This window comes from Thunnus albacares, chromosome 5 (genome assembly GCF_914725855.1).
Source record: "Thunnus albacares chromosome 5, fThuAlb1.1, whole genome shotgun sequence".
Classification (NCBI taxonomy): domain Eukaryota; kingdom Metazoa; phylum Chordata; class Actinopteri; order Scombriformes; family Scombridae; genus Thunnus; species Thunnus albacares.
In genome coordinates, this window is record NC_058110.1 from 35177158 (window position 1) to 35190694 (window position 13537).

The 13537-nt window shown below is 37.9% G+C and overlaps 1 protein-coding gene across 2 annotated transcripts; it reads right to left on the minus strand.

Annotated features, from left to right (window-relative positions):
• Positions 1–1402: 1402 nt before the first annotated feature.
• LOC122981801 (L-rhamnose-binding lectin SML-like) lies at positions 1403–8669 on the minus strand. 2 transcript variants are annotated; one of them, XM_044350579.1, is made up of 9 exons: positions 8561–8669; positions 7422–7454; positions 7269–7331; positions 6658–6793; positions 5483–5592; positions 3242–3286; positions 2943–3075; positions 2690–2793; positions 1403–2378 (listed from the first exon to the last, which is right to left on the minus strand). In XM_044350579.1, the coding sequence occupies exons 1-9, from the start codon at positions 8589–8591 to the stop codon at positions 2368–2370; spliced, it is 666 nt and encodes a 221-aa protein (XP_044206514.1). In that variant the 5' UTR covers positions 8592–8669; the 3' UTR covers positions 1403–2367. The 2 variants fall into 2 exon arrangements, with proteins under 2 accessions (XP_044206514.1, XP_044206513.1); XM_044350578.1 differs by having other exon boundaries at positions 7269–7454.
• Between the last annotated feature and the right edge of the window lie 4868 nt (positions 8670–13537).

A 13537-nucleotide genomic window follows, 5' to 3' on the forward strand; every position in this document is an offset into this window, starting at 1 on the left:
TCTCTAATTGTTAATGCTTTTTCTTTATTTTATTTTATTTTTTGTTTAAAAGACTAACAGTCAAACTGTCCAACACAAACCCACTGACACACACAGGATGGACACACAATGGATTGTTTCACTGAATGTGTAACAGAGTTTAAACTTAATTCTTCAGAGAGTTTCGGGACAGCTGAAGACACCTGTCAGGTATTTCAGGTTTTTTAAAAAGTGCATCCTGCTGGGAAAGCTACCAGCAGCTTTCTGCTTTACTGGTTATGATGTGATCATTAACCTGAGTTTACTGATCAAATCTGAGCTTCTCTCTTTCCGAAGAAACAGTTCTTTGTGTGGCGTCAATTGTTACCTCAGGCAGGGAGTTAATTCTGACATCAATCCTCTTGTGTGTTTGACGGAACAGGATGAACAGGATGAACTTTTGTAAAACCAACATACCTGAAACACCTGACAGGTCTTCAGCTGTCCTGAGCCTTTCTAATAACTAATGTAGACAAAGTGGAATACTGGAAATAATAACATTGTCCACAAGATTTACTAAGAATTTTAAACTACATTTACTTGTATCACAGATTCAGTTGGTAGAAAACACAAAGACCGGAATCTGAAACCTTGAAATGTTGCATGAAGCAAAACATCTGGGCAAAACACACAAAGTGAAATTGTGTATTATGACACTGCAGCCAAAGATCATCTTTAACCTCTTCCACTGCCTCCCTACTATAGACCCATTTTGTTTTAGGGGGGACAGGGACCTTTAGGTGGAGATAGCAGGTCAATATTATCTGCCACATAGAAGTAGTGATACATCATCTGAAAGTTGTGAACCTGAAGATTCATTTGAAATGCAGTTCAGCACTGTGTCATGTTTTTCTAGTCATAAATCTGTATTCAAATTTTGAAAGTATAAGGGCTTAGAACATTATGATGGAAGTATATGATGGTCATTCCAATGCTCAGTTGTGTCTCATAAGTTGTTTTGGGTTGATACCATTTGTTACACAGATTTGGTGCAAGATTTTACCATTTTTAACCACTCACGAATTGATAAAAATGGCCAAAAGTCCCTATAAAATTCCACATAAAGACACCAAGACCTTGAGGAACCACAGAAAAATTCATGCTCTGGTATCAAAAATCTTTGACATTTGGAGATTTCTGTAAGAATTACATTTTTCAGTGATTGGATTGCAAACACTTTTGTTCTAGAAATTGCACAGAAACCCCCTTATTGTAAATATAGTTAGGAAAGTCAAACATCCTCTGAATGCTCTCGGTCTCTAGTTTGTGGTTGTAAAGTTTCATGAGGCTTTGATTATCCTCGAGGTCACAATAAGTCATTTCATACAGTGAGGTCAAGTTTCAAAAAATGGTTTCACTATAATAAAATGGCTACTACGGGGACTAACATCATCACACATGAATACAGTTGGGCTCATTGAATCCACAACAGTCTCAGCTTTCCAGTCAGACCAAAATTTTATACAAGTCCAAGACTGTTTAGGGACCCCAGTACGCAGAAATATTCAAATACACCATTTTTTAGAATAGTTGAAAATAACGCATTTATACTGCATGAGAAAACTGATTGGGATTAGCATAAAGTGTTCATGTCTGTAAAGGGCAGAGTCACGGGTACCAATAGAACCTATTTTCATTCAGATTCATTCCTGAGGTCAGAGGTCATGGGACCCCTTTGAAAATGGCCATGTCAGTTTTTCCCCTTGCCAAAATTTAGCATAACTTTGGAGCGTTATTTAGTCTCCTTCCCGACAAGCCAGCATGACAAGGGTGGTACCAATGGAAGCTTTAGGTCATTTAGTTTCATATGATATCAGAATCTTCAACTGGCTTTAAAACTGAGCCAGCTGCAGCCTCTGAAAGACAGTAAAGTCGGCTGAGGACACCAGCATCCTTATGGAGTTTAAGAAGTTAAACAGAGACGGGGTGACAGGTTGAGTTACAGATAAAAACTAAAATCATCAACATAAATCAAAGTGTCTCCATGGTTGTCTAATTATACTGATATTTTGGTATAATTATGCAAAGCAACTTTATTCATATATCATGTTTCAAACACATGGAGGCAATTCAATGTGGTTTACAGCATGAGCACAGATATGTGTGAAAACACAATTAAATGGGAAATAAAATCAATAACAGTATAATTAATGAAACGAAACAAAAGAAATATAGAACAGGTCCAGAGATAATACAGTTATAAGTGCAGTAAGAAAAAGTTTTTACTTTTAAATTTGAACCTCCAACACTTCTGTCTTCTGATCACAGACTGATGGGACATTTTGCTGATTGATTACGAATGTCATTCATTTGAAAGAATATTGTGATATTACTGTAATTTCAATGTGTTCACACAGGATCTGCAAAACAAACAGATAATATATCCATGTTAGATCATTAATATTACTTATTATCATTATCATTAACATCAAGTACAAAAGTCACAAAATAAAGCTTTTGCATTAATCGAGCTGAAAAGTTGTGATGAAAAGTTGTGATTGGCTGATTTTTTTTTAATTTGGCAGCAGTGTTTTGTCCCACTTTAAACTGTATACTTCTATACTTTATTTATGCCCTTTGTGATAAGTATTTAAGTATCTATCCATCTACTGTGAGCAACTTTCCTGTCCACATGTGGACCATATAAATATAATCAGCCTCTGATACTCACATTGACACATGTACGCCACCTCCAGGTACTTGCTGATGCCTACACAGGTGTCCCCAAACACTGAGTTGCTGGCTCTGACAGTGCAGCTGTTTTTCCCGTTACAGCTGTGGATGCAGAGTGACGTGAGTGAAAACAGGCGTGAATGTGCACTGAAGCTCAGCTGTCATCTGAGAGACATCTTTCACTGCTATGCACTTCTAAACTTTATACACAGTCTGGATTTCCTGAACCTGAAGTTAAAATCAAACAGTACCTTTCACCGACTTTGCTCGCAGGATTGGAGCAGTAGGTATCTCGGACCTGAGCAGGTGAGCGTTGGTAAGAACATGTGGTATGGTCACGGCGTCCATAATCAGCACCGTAAACAAATAAAACCTGACCTTCATCTGACAGAAACACAAGGAACAGTTGGACAGGCAGAGACCAAAGAAATGTAGTTGAATATTGAGATTGAGAGTGTTGGAATGTGATGTAAATATAATTTTGCTGATGTTTGTTCCATTATTAATGCACCATATTTACAAAACCATATGCAAAAGAGAGTGATCTTACCACATTGAAGGTGTGCCAAAGAGTGCTCACATACAACAAGGTGAACTGTCAAAGTAACAAGAGACGGATTAGACGACACACTATGAAGGCCTGTTCACAGCTGACATACCCAAAACTAAACTGGTGAGCTCATCGCTAACACGCTAGCCCAGTCGAGAATATACCAGTGCTAATCAGTCACCGAAGTTCTCCAAACCACTGTCTATTTTCTGTTTACTCCCCCATCCTTTCCTCTCAAGACTGTACATCCAACACATCCTCATACCAAAATGACAGAATAGGTCTATTTCTAATGACTCGAAAAACGACCTATATGAGTGTTTTCAGCGCCCTCTAGAGGACGGATGGGAACCAAAAGAATGAGCCACAGGACCATTTTATGATATAATAATGTTTTATGGTGTGACAATACTGTGGTTAAGGTATGGTCAGGTTTAGGCACACAGGTTTAGGCACCATTTGGTTATGTTTAGGGAAAGATCATAGTTTGGACATCTGAGCCACGGCGACCCACGGTGTCTTTCACAGAGAAAGACGCTTGTTTGGAAGCGGGAGGTGAACAGTGGTCTCCTGCAGCAAACACCAGTTCTTGCCATCTTGCTTCTTCTTCTTTCGCTAAAGAAGAACGTGATGCAAAATACTGGTGCGAGACCCTCTATGGACAATATTAAGACGATTACTATGAGAAAAACAAACTACAACTTAATTACTTAATTTCAGTATTACAGTTAGAACATATACTCTCATGTATGTGCTCACATATTAAAAGCGAGGAAAAACAAGATACAATTAACTAATGCATGTAATTAGTACAACTGGTGGATAAACCAACAAGAGTGTGCATAAATGTATTGATCATGTATTTACAAATTCTGGTCATTTATGTTCAAAAGCAATATCAGTCCCAGTGGGGTGAAGTCATCATAATTTAGTGGTGCTTGTAAGAAAGACAAAGGTCTCAGAAGCAGGACCTAGAGTAGTATTCAGGAGATCAATGAAAGAATCCTGTGAAGAGTCATCTATAGATAATGTTAAAAATATATGTTGGGAATATGTGCTAGAGAAGGATAATCAATATGTTGCCCTTGAGGTCTTTAATGTGTTACTTATGCAAATGAAACAGAGAAACAAGCGCTGATTAGAGAGCAGACAGTCAGGAAGTCGAGATCACCCTGGATAGAGGAGAAACTGAAGGACCTGATGAAGCAAAGAGATCATGCAAAAAATGTAGCTATCAGATCAAATGATGAGTCTGACTGGCAAATTTATAGGAAGTTACGGAATTATGTAACAAGATTAAACAAAAAGAAAAAGTAATTGTTTTATGAAAATAAAATTAAATATGTAAAGAATGACAAGAAACAGTTGTGGAGTTTAGTGAATTACATGATGGGACGCATATCTTGCATATCATGAGGTGGAAGAGAAATCCTTGACTAAACCAGTGCAAATTGCTAATTATTTTAACGATTATTGCCATGTTAAGGAAAACAATTTGAGGAGTAATATCCAGCAAGCGAGTAACAATACTACCAAAAATACTAACTAAGGATTTAATGATGAAGAATAAGAAGTGTAAATTTAAAATTAAACTACAGATGTTGAGTATCTGCTTAATAAATGCAAGGACAGACTAATAATTTAGATTTAAAACTTCTTAGAATTGTTGCCAATTTAATTGCTGTTCCTGTCTGTCATATTAGTAACTTGAGTATTGAAAATGTATTTTTCTACAGGTATGGAAGATCCACTTCAAAGAATTCAGCTGTACCATTTTCTGGTACAAAGAGACGCCTCGTAAATTTATTATGAGCTTTAGGAAAGGTAATGGAGAGAATTATTTTTGAACATATACAAACTTATTTTGATGTTCACAACTTCAACAGTGAGCAAGCAAAGTGAGTAAGATAATAGGATGCAGTTTTACTTGATTTCAGTTTGGTGTTTGATGTCATACATCATTCTATGTTGTTAGATAAGCTGAAACAGCACAGCTTCACTTTTACTGCATTAAAGTGGATGGAGAGCTTCCTGACAAATAGGAGGCAGACAGTTTTCTTTAATCCTCCTGTTGTCTTCCCTTCGACCATGCAACTGGGTCAATTTTGACTTGGGAGGACAAAAGTCCACAGATGCTATAAATTTTAATAAAACATGTTTGGTGCTGTGTGTTCTGTGTTGTAACGCTGCTGCGCAAACAATTATTTAAGTTATTGAATCTTGAATCTTGTCCAGACTTACTTGCTGGGAAGCAGGTGTAGTTGGTCTCTAAATATTTAAAGATGCCATTGCAGGGATCAGAAATACGGACGACATTTGTGTTTAGTTCACACACCTTCTTGCCATCACACCTGTGGGAAAAACAAACAAAAAGAACTCAAATATTGTAAATTCAATTTTACTGATATCAAAATCACATCACATTTAAGTTATAATGAGATCTGATGGGGGTTTAATGTTAAGCGTCAGTGAGCTGCTTTGTTTGGTTGTTTGTCTGACCGTTTGGCTATTTCAGCAACTGTTTGTTTGATGATCAGGATGTTTTATATATGATGTGCATTAATATTTGCATGGATGACAAGAAGGAATGAGATATGTCATTGCTTTTTGAAACTTTCTGTGTTAATAGCGATCTTATGGTAACTTTTTACCATCTGTCAAACCACTACACCCTGTCATGGAACTGCTCCTGTCCCTATACAAACATACATATTTCCAGAGATCCCTCATTGAAAACCTGCCCAAGGAAATACAATCATCACAGCGACAGACTGAATAAAAGAGGCAGGAGAGGAGGCGTCTGACAGGAAATAGGCCTCCACATGAAATGGAAGGTTTTACCCACATCAGCGCAGAAAGGACTGAAGTCTCAGGTAAAAGCAGAGAGCGGGGCTCTGTGTGTATATCAGTGATTCGTGGTGTAGACAGTATACAGCTCAGGAAACAGTCAGCATTGAGGACATTGAACTGTTGTGTCTCACCCTGAGGCCAGTCTGCCTCTGGAGTTAAGAAGTATTCTGATATGTTCAGTTAATGTTCCCCATGGTGGTGATGCATGTAGAGCTGCTTTCTGAGTCGTGGACTGTGTACAAGAACAGCTGCAATGTACCCCATATGCCCCCATCCTTATTGTGGGAGATTTGAATAATGCACTGCCTGGTTCTTAGCTATATATACAATGTGACACCAGGAAAATCGATATTGAACATGTCACTATGCCAGCTGTAACATGCTAACTGCTGTATGTTTCCTGTTAACTGCATGTTAACATGATAACTTCATACTTGTTATCAGCACATGGGATCTTTAGGGACATGACGTCTTGTTTTGTTGGAGATGAAATTAAAATGACCTGATTTCCTGCAGCCCCTTCATTCAGCACACATGCAGACATACTGATTTTATTGGGTTTGTACCTTTTCCTGAGGATGTCCACAGTGCCGCGCTGGGAGCACTTTGTATTAGACAGCTGGTTTGGAGGTTTTCCCTCGCTGCAGGTCTCAGCGTCTGCTCGTCCATACAGAGCTTCCTCCACACTGATCACTCCGGTCTCTGTGACATCACAGAGGGACAGACACATTATCAGAGAGATTAAACTACAATGAGTCTTATAGTCCATGTTAACTTTCTCTACTTGCATCAGTATTGGTATATCAATAGATTTTTTGTTCTGCCCCTCCTAGAACTTTAAGGTAATTGTAGTTTTGTGCCCCCTTGGCTCTTGACCCCATGATATGTTGATATGTTGAACTTGTTAGCAAACAGTTGCTTATATCCACATCCAGCAGTTACAGAGCAACATCATCATTCATTTGGAGTCGTGTTTCTGTCCACCTGGTGAATGTAAGTCCAATATTCACTCTCTTTTAGCTCTGTTTTTACTCTCTACCAACTCCTGAGGGAAATATCTGGCTCTTTAGCTGCTAAATGCTCCACTATGTTCACCAGCTAGTCTACAGCTAACTGTGTCTGTTTGCTGTTTGGTGCTGAGCAGGTAGTGTTGGTAGTGTAGGTAGTTCAGTCATACCACATCTCAGGTGTTGGACACTGTAGCCGTCATCACAGGTGATAATTCTCTCTGTGGATACAACTAACAGATTGTACACATATGAAGGGATTAGTTGAAGTGTGCTAAAGGTACATATGTAAAAATATATACTGCATTGACTCAGATATTTACCTGCTGTTGTGAGCAAACAGGTTGCTGCCAGCACTGAAAAAGACACATCAGTGTCAAACATCAGAGCAGTTTTTTTCTCTTGCTTTTATGTAAAACCATCCAGCATCCTGTGTATTACAGGCTGAAACATGAATTAATTCAGTAACCATTAATCATTTGAACCATGAGTATAACCTTAATGTCAACTTCAATCAACACAGAGTTCCTTTATGTTTATACAACCTGACTTCTTTCACATTTAATTGTGCTTGTAAGAAAAAAAAATCTCTCACCAACCTAATTAAAGTCATTTCACTAAGTTTGGTAATTCACCCAAAAGTAAAACAACAAATCAAATCTGATCCTCAGTACAAACATTTCAAACTATGGAGGCCATGTCAGTATATTTAAATCAATCAAACAATTGCTTACTTTAATTGTACTCAATGGCCAGTTGGTTGTGCTGCTGTGCAACACAGGATAAAAACACAAAGCACATCAACACAACATAAGAATATAAAAACATCTGACAGTTGAAAGCAGAGTAACAGTTTCAACATAAATATATAAATAATGTGACATTTGAAGGTGTCTTAGATTCCTTTAGATTAGAGTCCTGAGTAGGTTTGTGTGCTCAGGTCAGCTTTTCCTCACAGACTTCAGTTGAGAGATGATTGAGGGGATGAAAGAGTTTTTGTGTCTGTTAGTTTTTAATAATAATTGTAAAAAGAGAAGCAGAAGGTCAGATCTGACCAACAGGAGCCGAAGGGACTCTGCTGTCTTTAACAGACAGACTTTTACGTTGAGCATCAGCTGCAGACATTTACCACCATATTCACATTTTCCTGTTTGACAGTCAGAGAATACCAACAGATAAAAGAAAAGGATTAACTCAATTACAGGTCGATAAAACATTGACGTCAGAGTCCTGTCCACATGGGATGTAATTAACCAGCTATGGCTTTGAGTTTATCCCCTCACTGAAAACACAACCATGTCGTACAGTATGTCTGACCCTACTCTGTTCTATGAATGATAGATTTAAAATCATGGTCCCATCCAACACTCTAAAACTCCAGTTAGATATTACAAAGCAGAAATCTAATTGAATCAAAGTTGTAATATTTCTGAATGGACATTATTCCAGTGAGTGTACTCACACAATGTGCTGCTGAGTCTGAAGCGGAGCATGTTAGAAGGTCCAAGTGAAGAGTCCGACTGATGTTACAGACACACCTGTATTTATTCTGTTGGGTCATATTTGTTTCATATGAAAAACAGTTTAAACTCGACCCTGGCTCCCGTCCAGCGGGTTAAAGTACAGTTTCTGTGAAGCCAGAATGTATGTATTTATTGGGTGGAGCAGACTGTAGTTAAGATACTGAATTATCATACATTCCACGATTATCAAAAAAGAAAAACATTTCCAAAGAACTCCCAAGATTTAAGATCTAAGGATATTTGCAAAGTGATTGCTCAGTGTTTGGTGTGCTGAGGACCCCTCCCTTCATTCAGGCAGCATTTCTGCAGTAAAAATCCTAATCTAGTCTTTTATAAGTGCGCTTTTTTCTTTAATCCAGTGTTCCTTCGTCATAGAAGCATATGAAGACTGCAGAGTTATTATGTTGTTATCTCTCCAGTGTTTTTAAACTCTTCTCAGCTCTGTTTGATACAGAATACAATGAACAAGTCTCGAAACATCAGCACACCAGAACATTTACCATGTTCACCATCTTAGTTTAGGATGTTAGCATGCTAACATTAGCACTAAACACTAGGGATGGGTTTGATTAATATATTAATCAATTACTAATCTGATAAATCTTTTTTTCACTCTTTGATATCCATTCCTTATTGATGGACAGTGAGCGTGCACATGTGTGGACAAAAAAGATATAGTGGTCTCAGACTGTTGGACCCCACTGTACATATTATACTTTCGATGACTAGACAATTACTGCACATGTTATTCACAACATCAGATATTCTTTCTTTTTCAACTGAACTTATGTCTTGCATTATGGGTTGTTTGTAGCCTTACTGTTGCTTGTTAAGTTAGTTTCTTTCAATTTCTTGTGTGTTTTAGATTAGAAACACAGCGAGTGTTGAATCATCCTCAAACAGCCGAGAATGAAGCTGTCACAGATGATGAGGAGAAAATCATTTGGACAGCCTCTGACTCTGACAGGAGAGACTGTGAGGAAGTGAAGGACAAAATACACAAACATGTTTTTTACTTTATTGGAAGTATTTAGTCTTATAATCAGGGTCATCTAATCATTGGATTTCCTCTCTGTGCGATTACTCATTGTGGAATCGAGTAGATCACATGACCGCTTGATCTGTGAAAAATGTGAGAATCAACGTCCCTACTTAACAGAAAGTACAGTTGAGGCTGATGGGAACGTTGTTAGTCTGCAGAAAAGTATTGGTCAAGTTTAGATCTGATGATGGCGCTGAATGAAAAGAAAGGATAAAGTAATTACAGACAATTCAACTTGATCAAACTTGTCATAGAAGTCCACAGTAAAATCAACTAAAGGTGCTCCAGCGTGATCCAGGAAGTCCACAGGAAAATGAGCAATGCTCACATTTATCAGTGTGGCAGTTTATAGTCATGGAGAGCAGGGTTCTGTTTAATCAGCTCTCCTGAGGTCATCTGGCCGTCACACAGGCTAAGAACAGAAATCCCAGCTATCCTAGAGTGGGCCAACTCAGTTTAAAGCTTCCTGCCACAGTAGTAATTTTGTCCCCACCTCAAATCCTGACATAGCAGAGAAGTCTGTGATATACACAGTTCCTTAGTAATTATTACACACTACTGAAACACTACTCTAACAATATTAACAGTAACATCACCAGTCTGCAGGCCTCCCATGTGAAGGTCAAACTCATGATGACACTCCTCCACACTTATTTTGGGCTCCTCATTTGGTGCCATGTGTCTTTCTTCTTGGGGCAACTGTGCTGGACATGAAATCAACAATCCTGCAGGAGAAAAAGCCCTGTGCTCCAAAACTGAATGTTCACTCAAAGTACCTCACAATTCAGCAGTCACATGATGACAGCCCTTTAAACTCAGGCACATGTTGTTGGAAAGTCCAGCAGTGACTCCTAGTGGACGAGAATGTGAGTGACAGGCTGCTGATTCAGTCACTGCAGATTAAGTGAACAATGAAGGGGACAGTTTTTCTCATCAGGGCTATTTTGTTCTGTGTTTATGAAACAATGAAAGAACTGATTATTACCTGTAAAAAAAAAAAAAAACATTTCCAAGTTCATTGTTTGGTCTCAGTCTGCTGCCTGATTCATCAAAGAAAGTATAATTGTTCCATATAAAACATGTTAATTTGTAGAGCACCTTTCAAACACTGAGGTCAACTAAAGTGCTTTACACAAGGAATATAAATGCATTAAAACACACAGAAATGGGAAAAAAATCAATAACAGAATGATGGAAACAAATAACAATAGACCCAAAGTTAATAAAGGAAATAAACTTGCAGTAGAGAAAATGAACAAAGAAATATTATAGTTAGATAGTACGGCTTTCATTGGCTTCTTGATTACATCCCACACCTCTCTTGACATTGCACTTAATCACAGGCAGATGAGACATTTTGCTGATTGAGTATGAATGTTATCATATCTACATGTTGTTGTATTACTGTAGACATGGAGCTGCAAAAGAACAGACAGAATATTCACTTCAGTGTTCTGTTACTACAGAAGTGCTCCTTATAAACCAAAGTTTTACACTTATTAACACAACTGCATAGATGAACAAATGTCCCGTCATTGTGTTTGGTTCCACTTTAAATCAAGAACAGTTGTGGCCTCAGTAAATGACTGGAAGCTTTTGACTTTACAGAACCTAAACATTCGGCTCTGGTCTGGTTGATTCATCAGTAACATTATGTCTGGGCTAATGCTAATGCTAATTCTGGATGAGCAAGAACATTATGTTCAAACATTCTGAAGAGAGTCAGTCTGTTGCATTACTGGAGAGCACAGTCACATGGACACATCTGTAACCATGGTAACTGTACACAACAAAGAGAGTGACAACTGGTGCTTCAAAATGCTTAGAAGACATGAAAATTAAAAATGTGACTAATATGTTGAGTAACACTACACTGACTTGAAGCATAACAACACGTATCAAGTTGTGGTTCTGAGCTTACAGCTTTTGAAATTGTATTTGGTTTTTGTAACGTTTTATTGTTTTAATTGGGTCGCGGTGGTTGGGGTTACTGCTGTAATTGTCTTTATGTATGCATGTATTTGAAAGCATGTGAATACATTGACATGGACCACCATGTCTTAACATGGACCACATTGTATTTTGACATGCAAGTGATTATTTTAACCCAAAATATGATCTTTCCCTAAACCTAACCAAGTGGATTTTGTGCCTAAACCTAACCAGAACTTAACCACAGTGTTGTCGAATCATAAAACATCATTACTGTTTAACAAGCACATCAAAATACACTAAGATATTAAGGGCCAAGGATGGACAGAGGTAGCCTAATCAGAATGCCTAACCATAAATAACAGCACTGCATCCTTATTGGTTATCAGACACTGATAATGTTTATTAGCTGACAAAACAGACTTGGACAAAACTTGGGGTTGGTCTCCAAACAATCCCTTCTCTGAATAGAATCACCTGCTCCAGTCTGCTGCAGCATTCAAGCCTTTATTCTACTCTGTTTCTGCACCTTGTCAGACTCAGAGATAATAATACATTTGCATTGACGTTGAAAACCTGTGTAGATCTACTTTTTTCACACATAAAACTGATGAGGAATCAATAAGGGAATTGATAAAAAAATTGGACCGATAAGTAGAATCGATCACGTCATTGGTATAAATAAAATCTTATCAATTCCCATGCCTAATCTCAATGCATCTTGGATATATTCACACCTGTACTTAGAGCGGCCCACTTGTGATTGGATCACTCAAGACACATGTTAATGTCAAGTGTAAACAGGGCCTCAAATACAGGTCACAAATGTATAGCTTCGTTTTTTTCAAAGAGGCTCAGTCATTTCCTAGAACAGATACAACAATTTCCTAAAAAGATTCACTTAAACAGGAGTAAATTGTGTATTTTCAGCTGCAGATTGATACACATATGGCAGAAACATAAATAGAAATAATGGTATGTAATATAATAGTACATAGGAGATATTCCTGCATATAACCCCTCGTGAAGCCACAATTTGTTTTTACACTTCAATTTCTGTACGGATTTATAAAAACGAGATGTTAATTAGTGAGCTTTAGAGGTGCTGGGAGGTGGATGTAATCAGCAAGCAGGTGTCAAATAAATGTATTGAAATGTAGTACAGTAGAAGAATAAAGGAATACATGATAGAAATACACAAGTAAATTGTAATTAACTATAGTACTTGAGTAAATGTACTTTGTTAGCTGCCACTGCTCTAAAATACTTCTACTAAAACACAAAAATGCTACATAAGACATTTTAACTTTAAACAGATCCACTTTACTAAAGTACAATTCATTGATCTATTGGTCTCTGTTATGTGTGTGTATGACACTGCATGTACAGTATGCCATTGGTGTTTAATCATTTTGATGATGCATTCCTGTGGGGGAAATGGTGGTTTGCTTTAATTGCAGTTGGCATTAAAGTGGTACCAGGACAGCACACACAGCCCGGAGGCAGCTGCTGTCAGCGGAACTTTGATTTCACTGGTGATGAGAAGAGGTTTTTATTCTGGGGCCTCATCAGACTGGTGCAGAGCTTCAGCCAAGGCCTGACGGAGAGAAATGAGTATACTGTCTGATGTCACACATTTCTAAATATCCTGAACCACTCCCCTTATTATGTTGCCAACTGTGAGTGTGTTTGTGTTGACTAGAAAGTGTCAGAATACCAAAATGTTGCACATTTTCCAAGAGTGCTGAACACTCACAGCAGTCTGGGCTTTGGCTTCTCTTTTCTATGAAGCATTGTCAATTCTCAAAGTGCTTTTCACTTGTATAACTCAAGAGCTTCTAACTCTTGACTTTTTTATCCGTAAGTTTGTTAATGTTTCCCCCCCCCCCCCAAGAGCACTTGCATAAACAGAGAGAAACTTGAATCAGGAAGTGTGTATCTT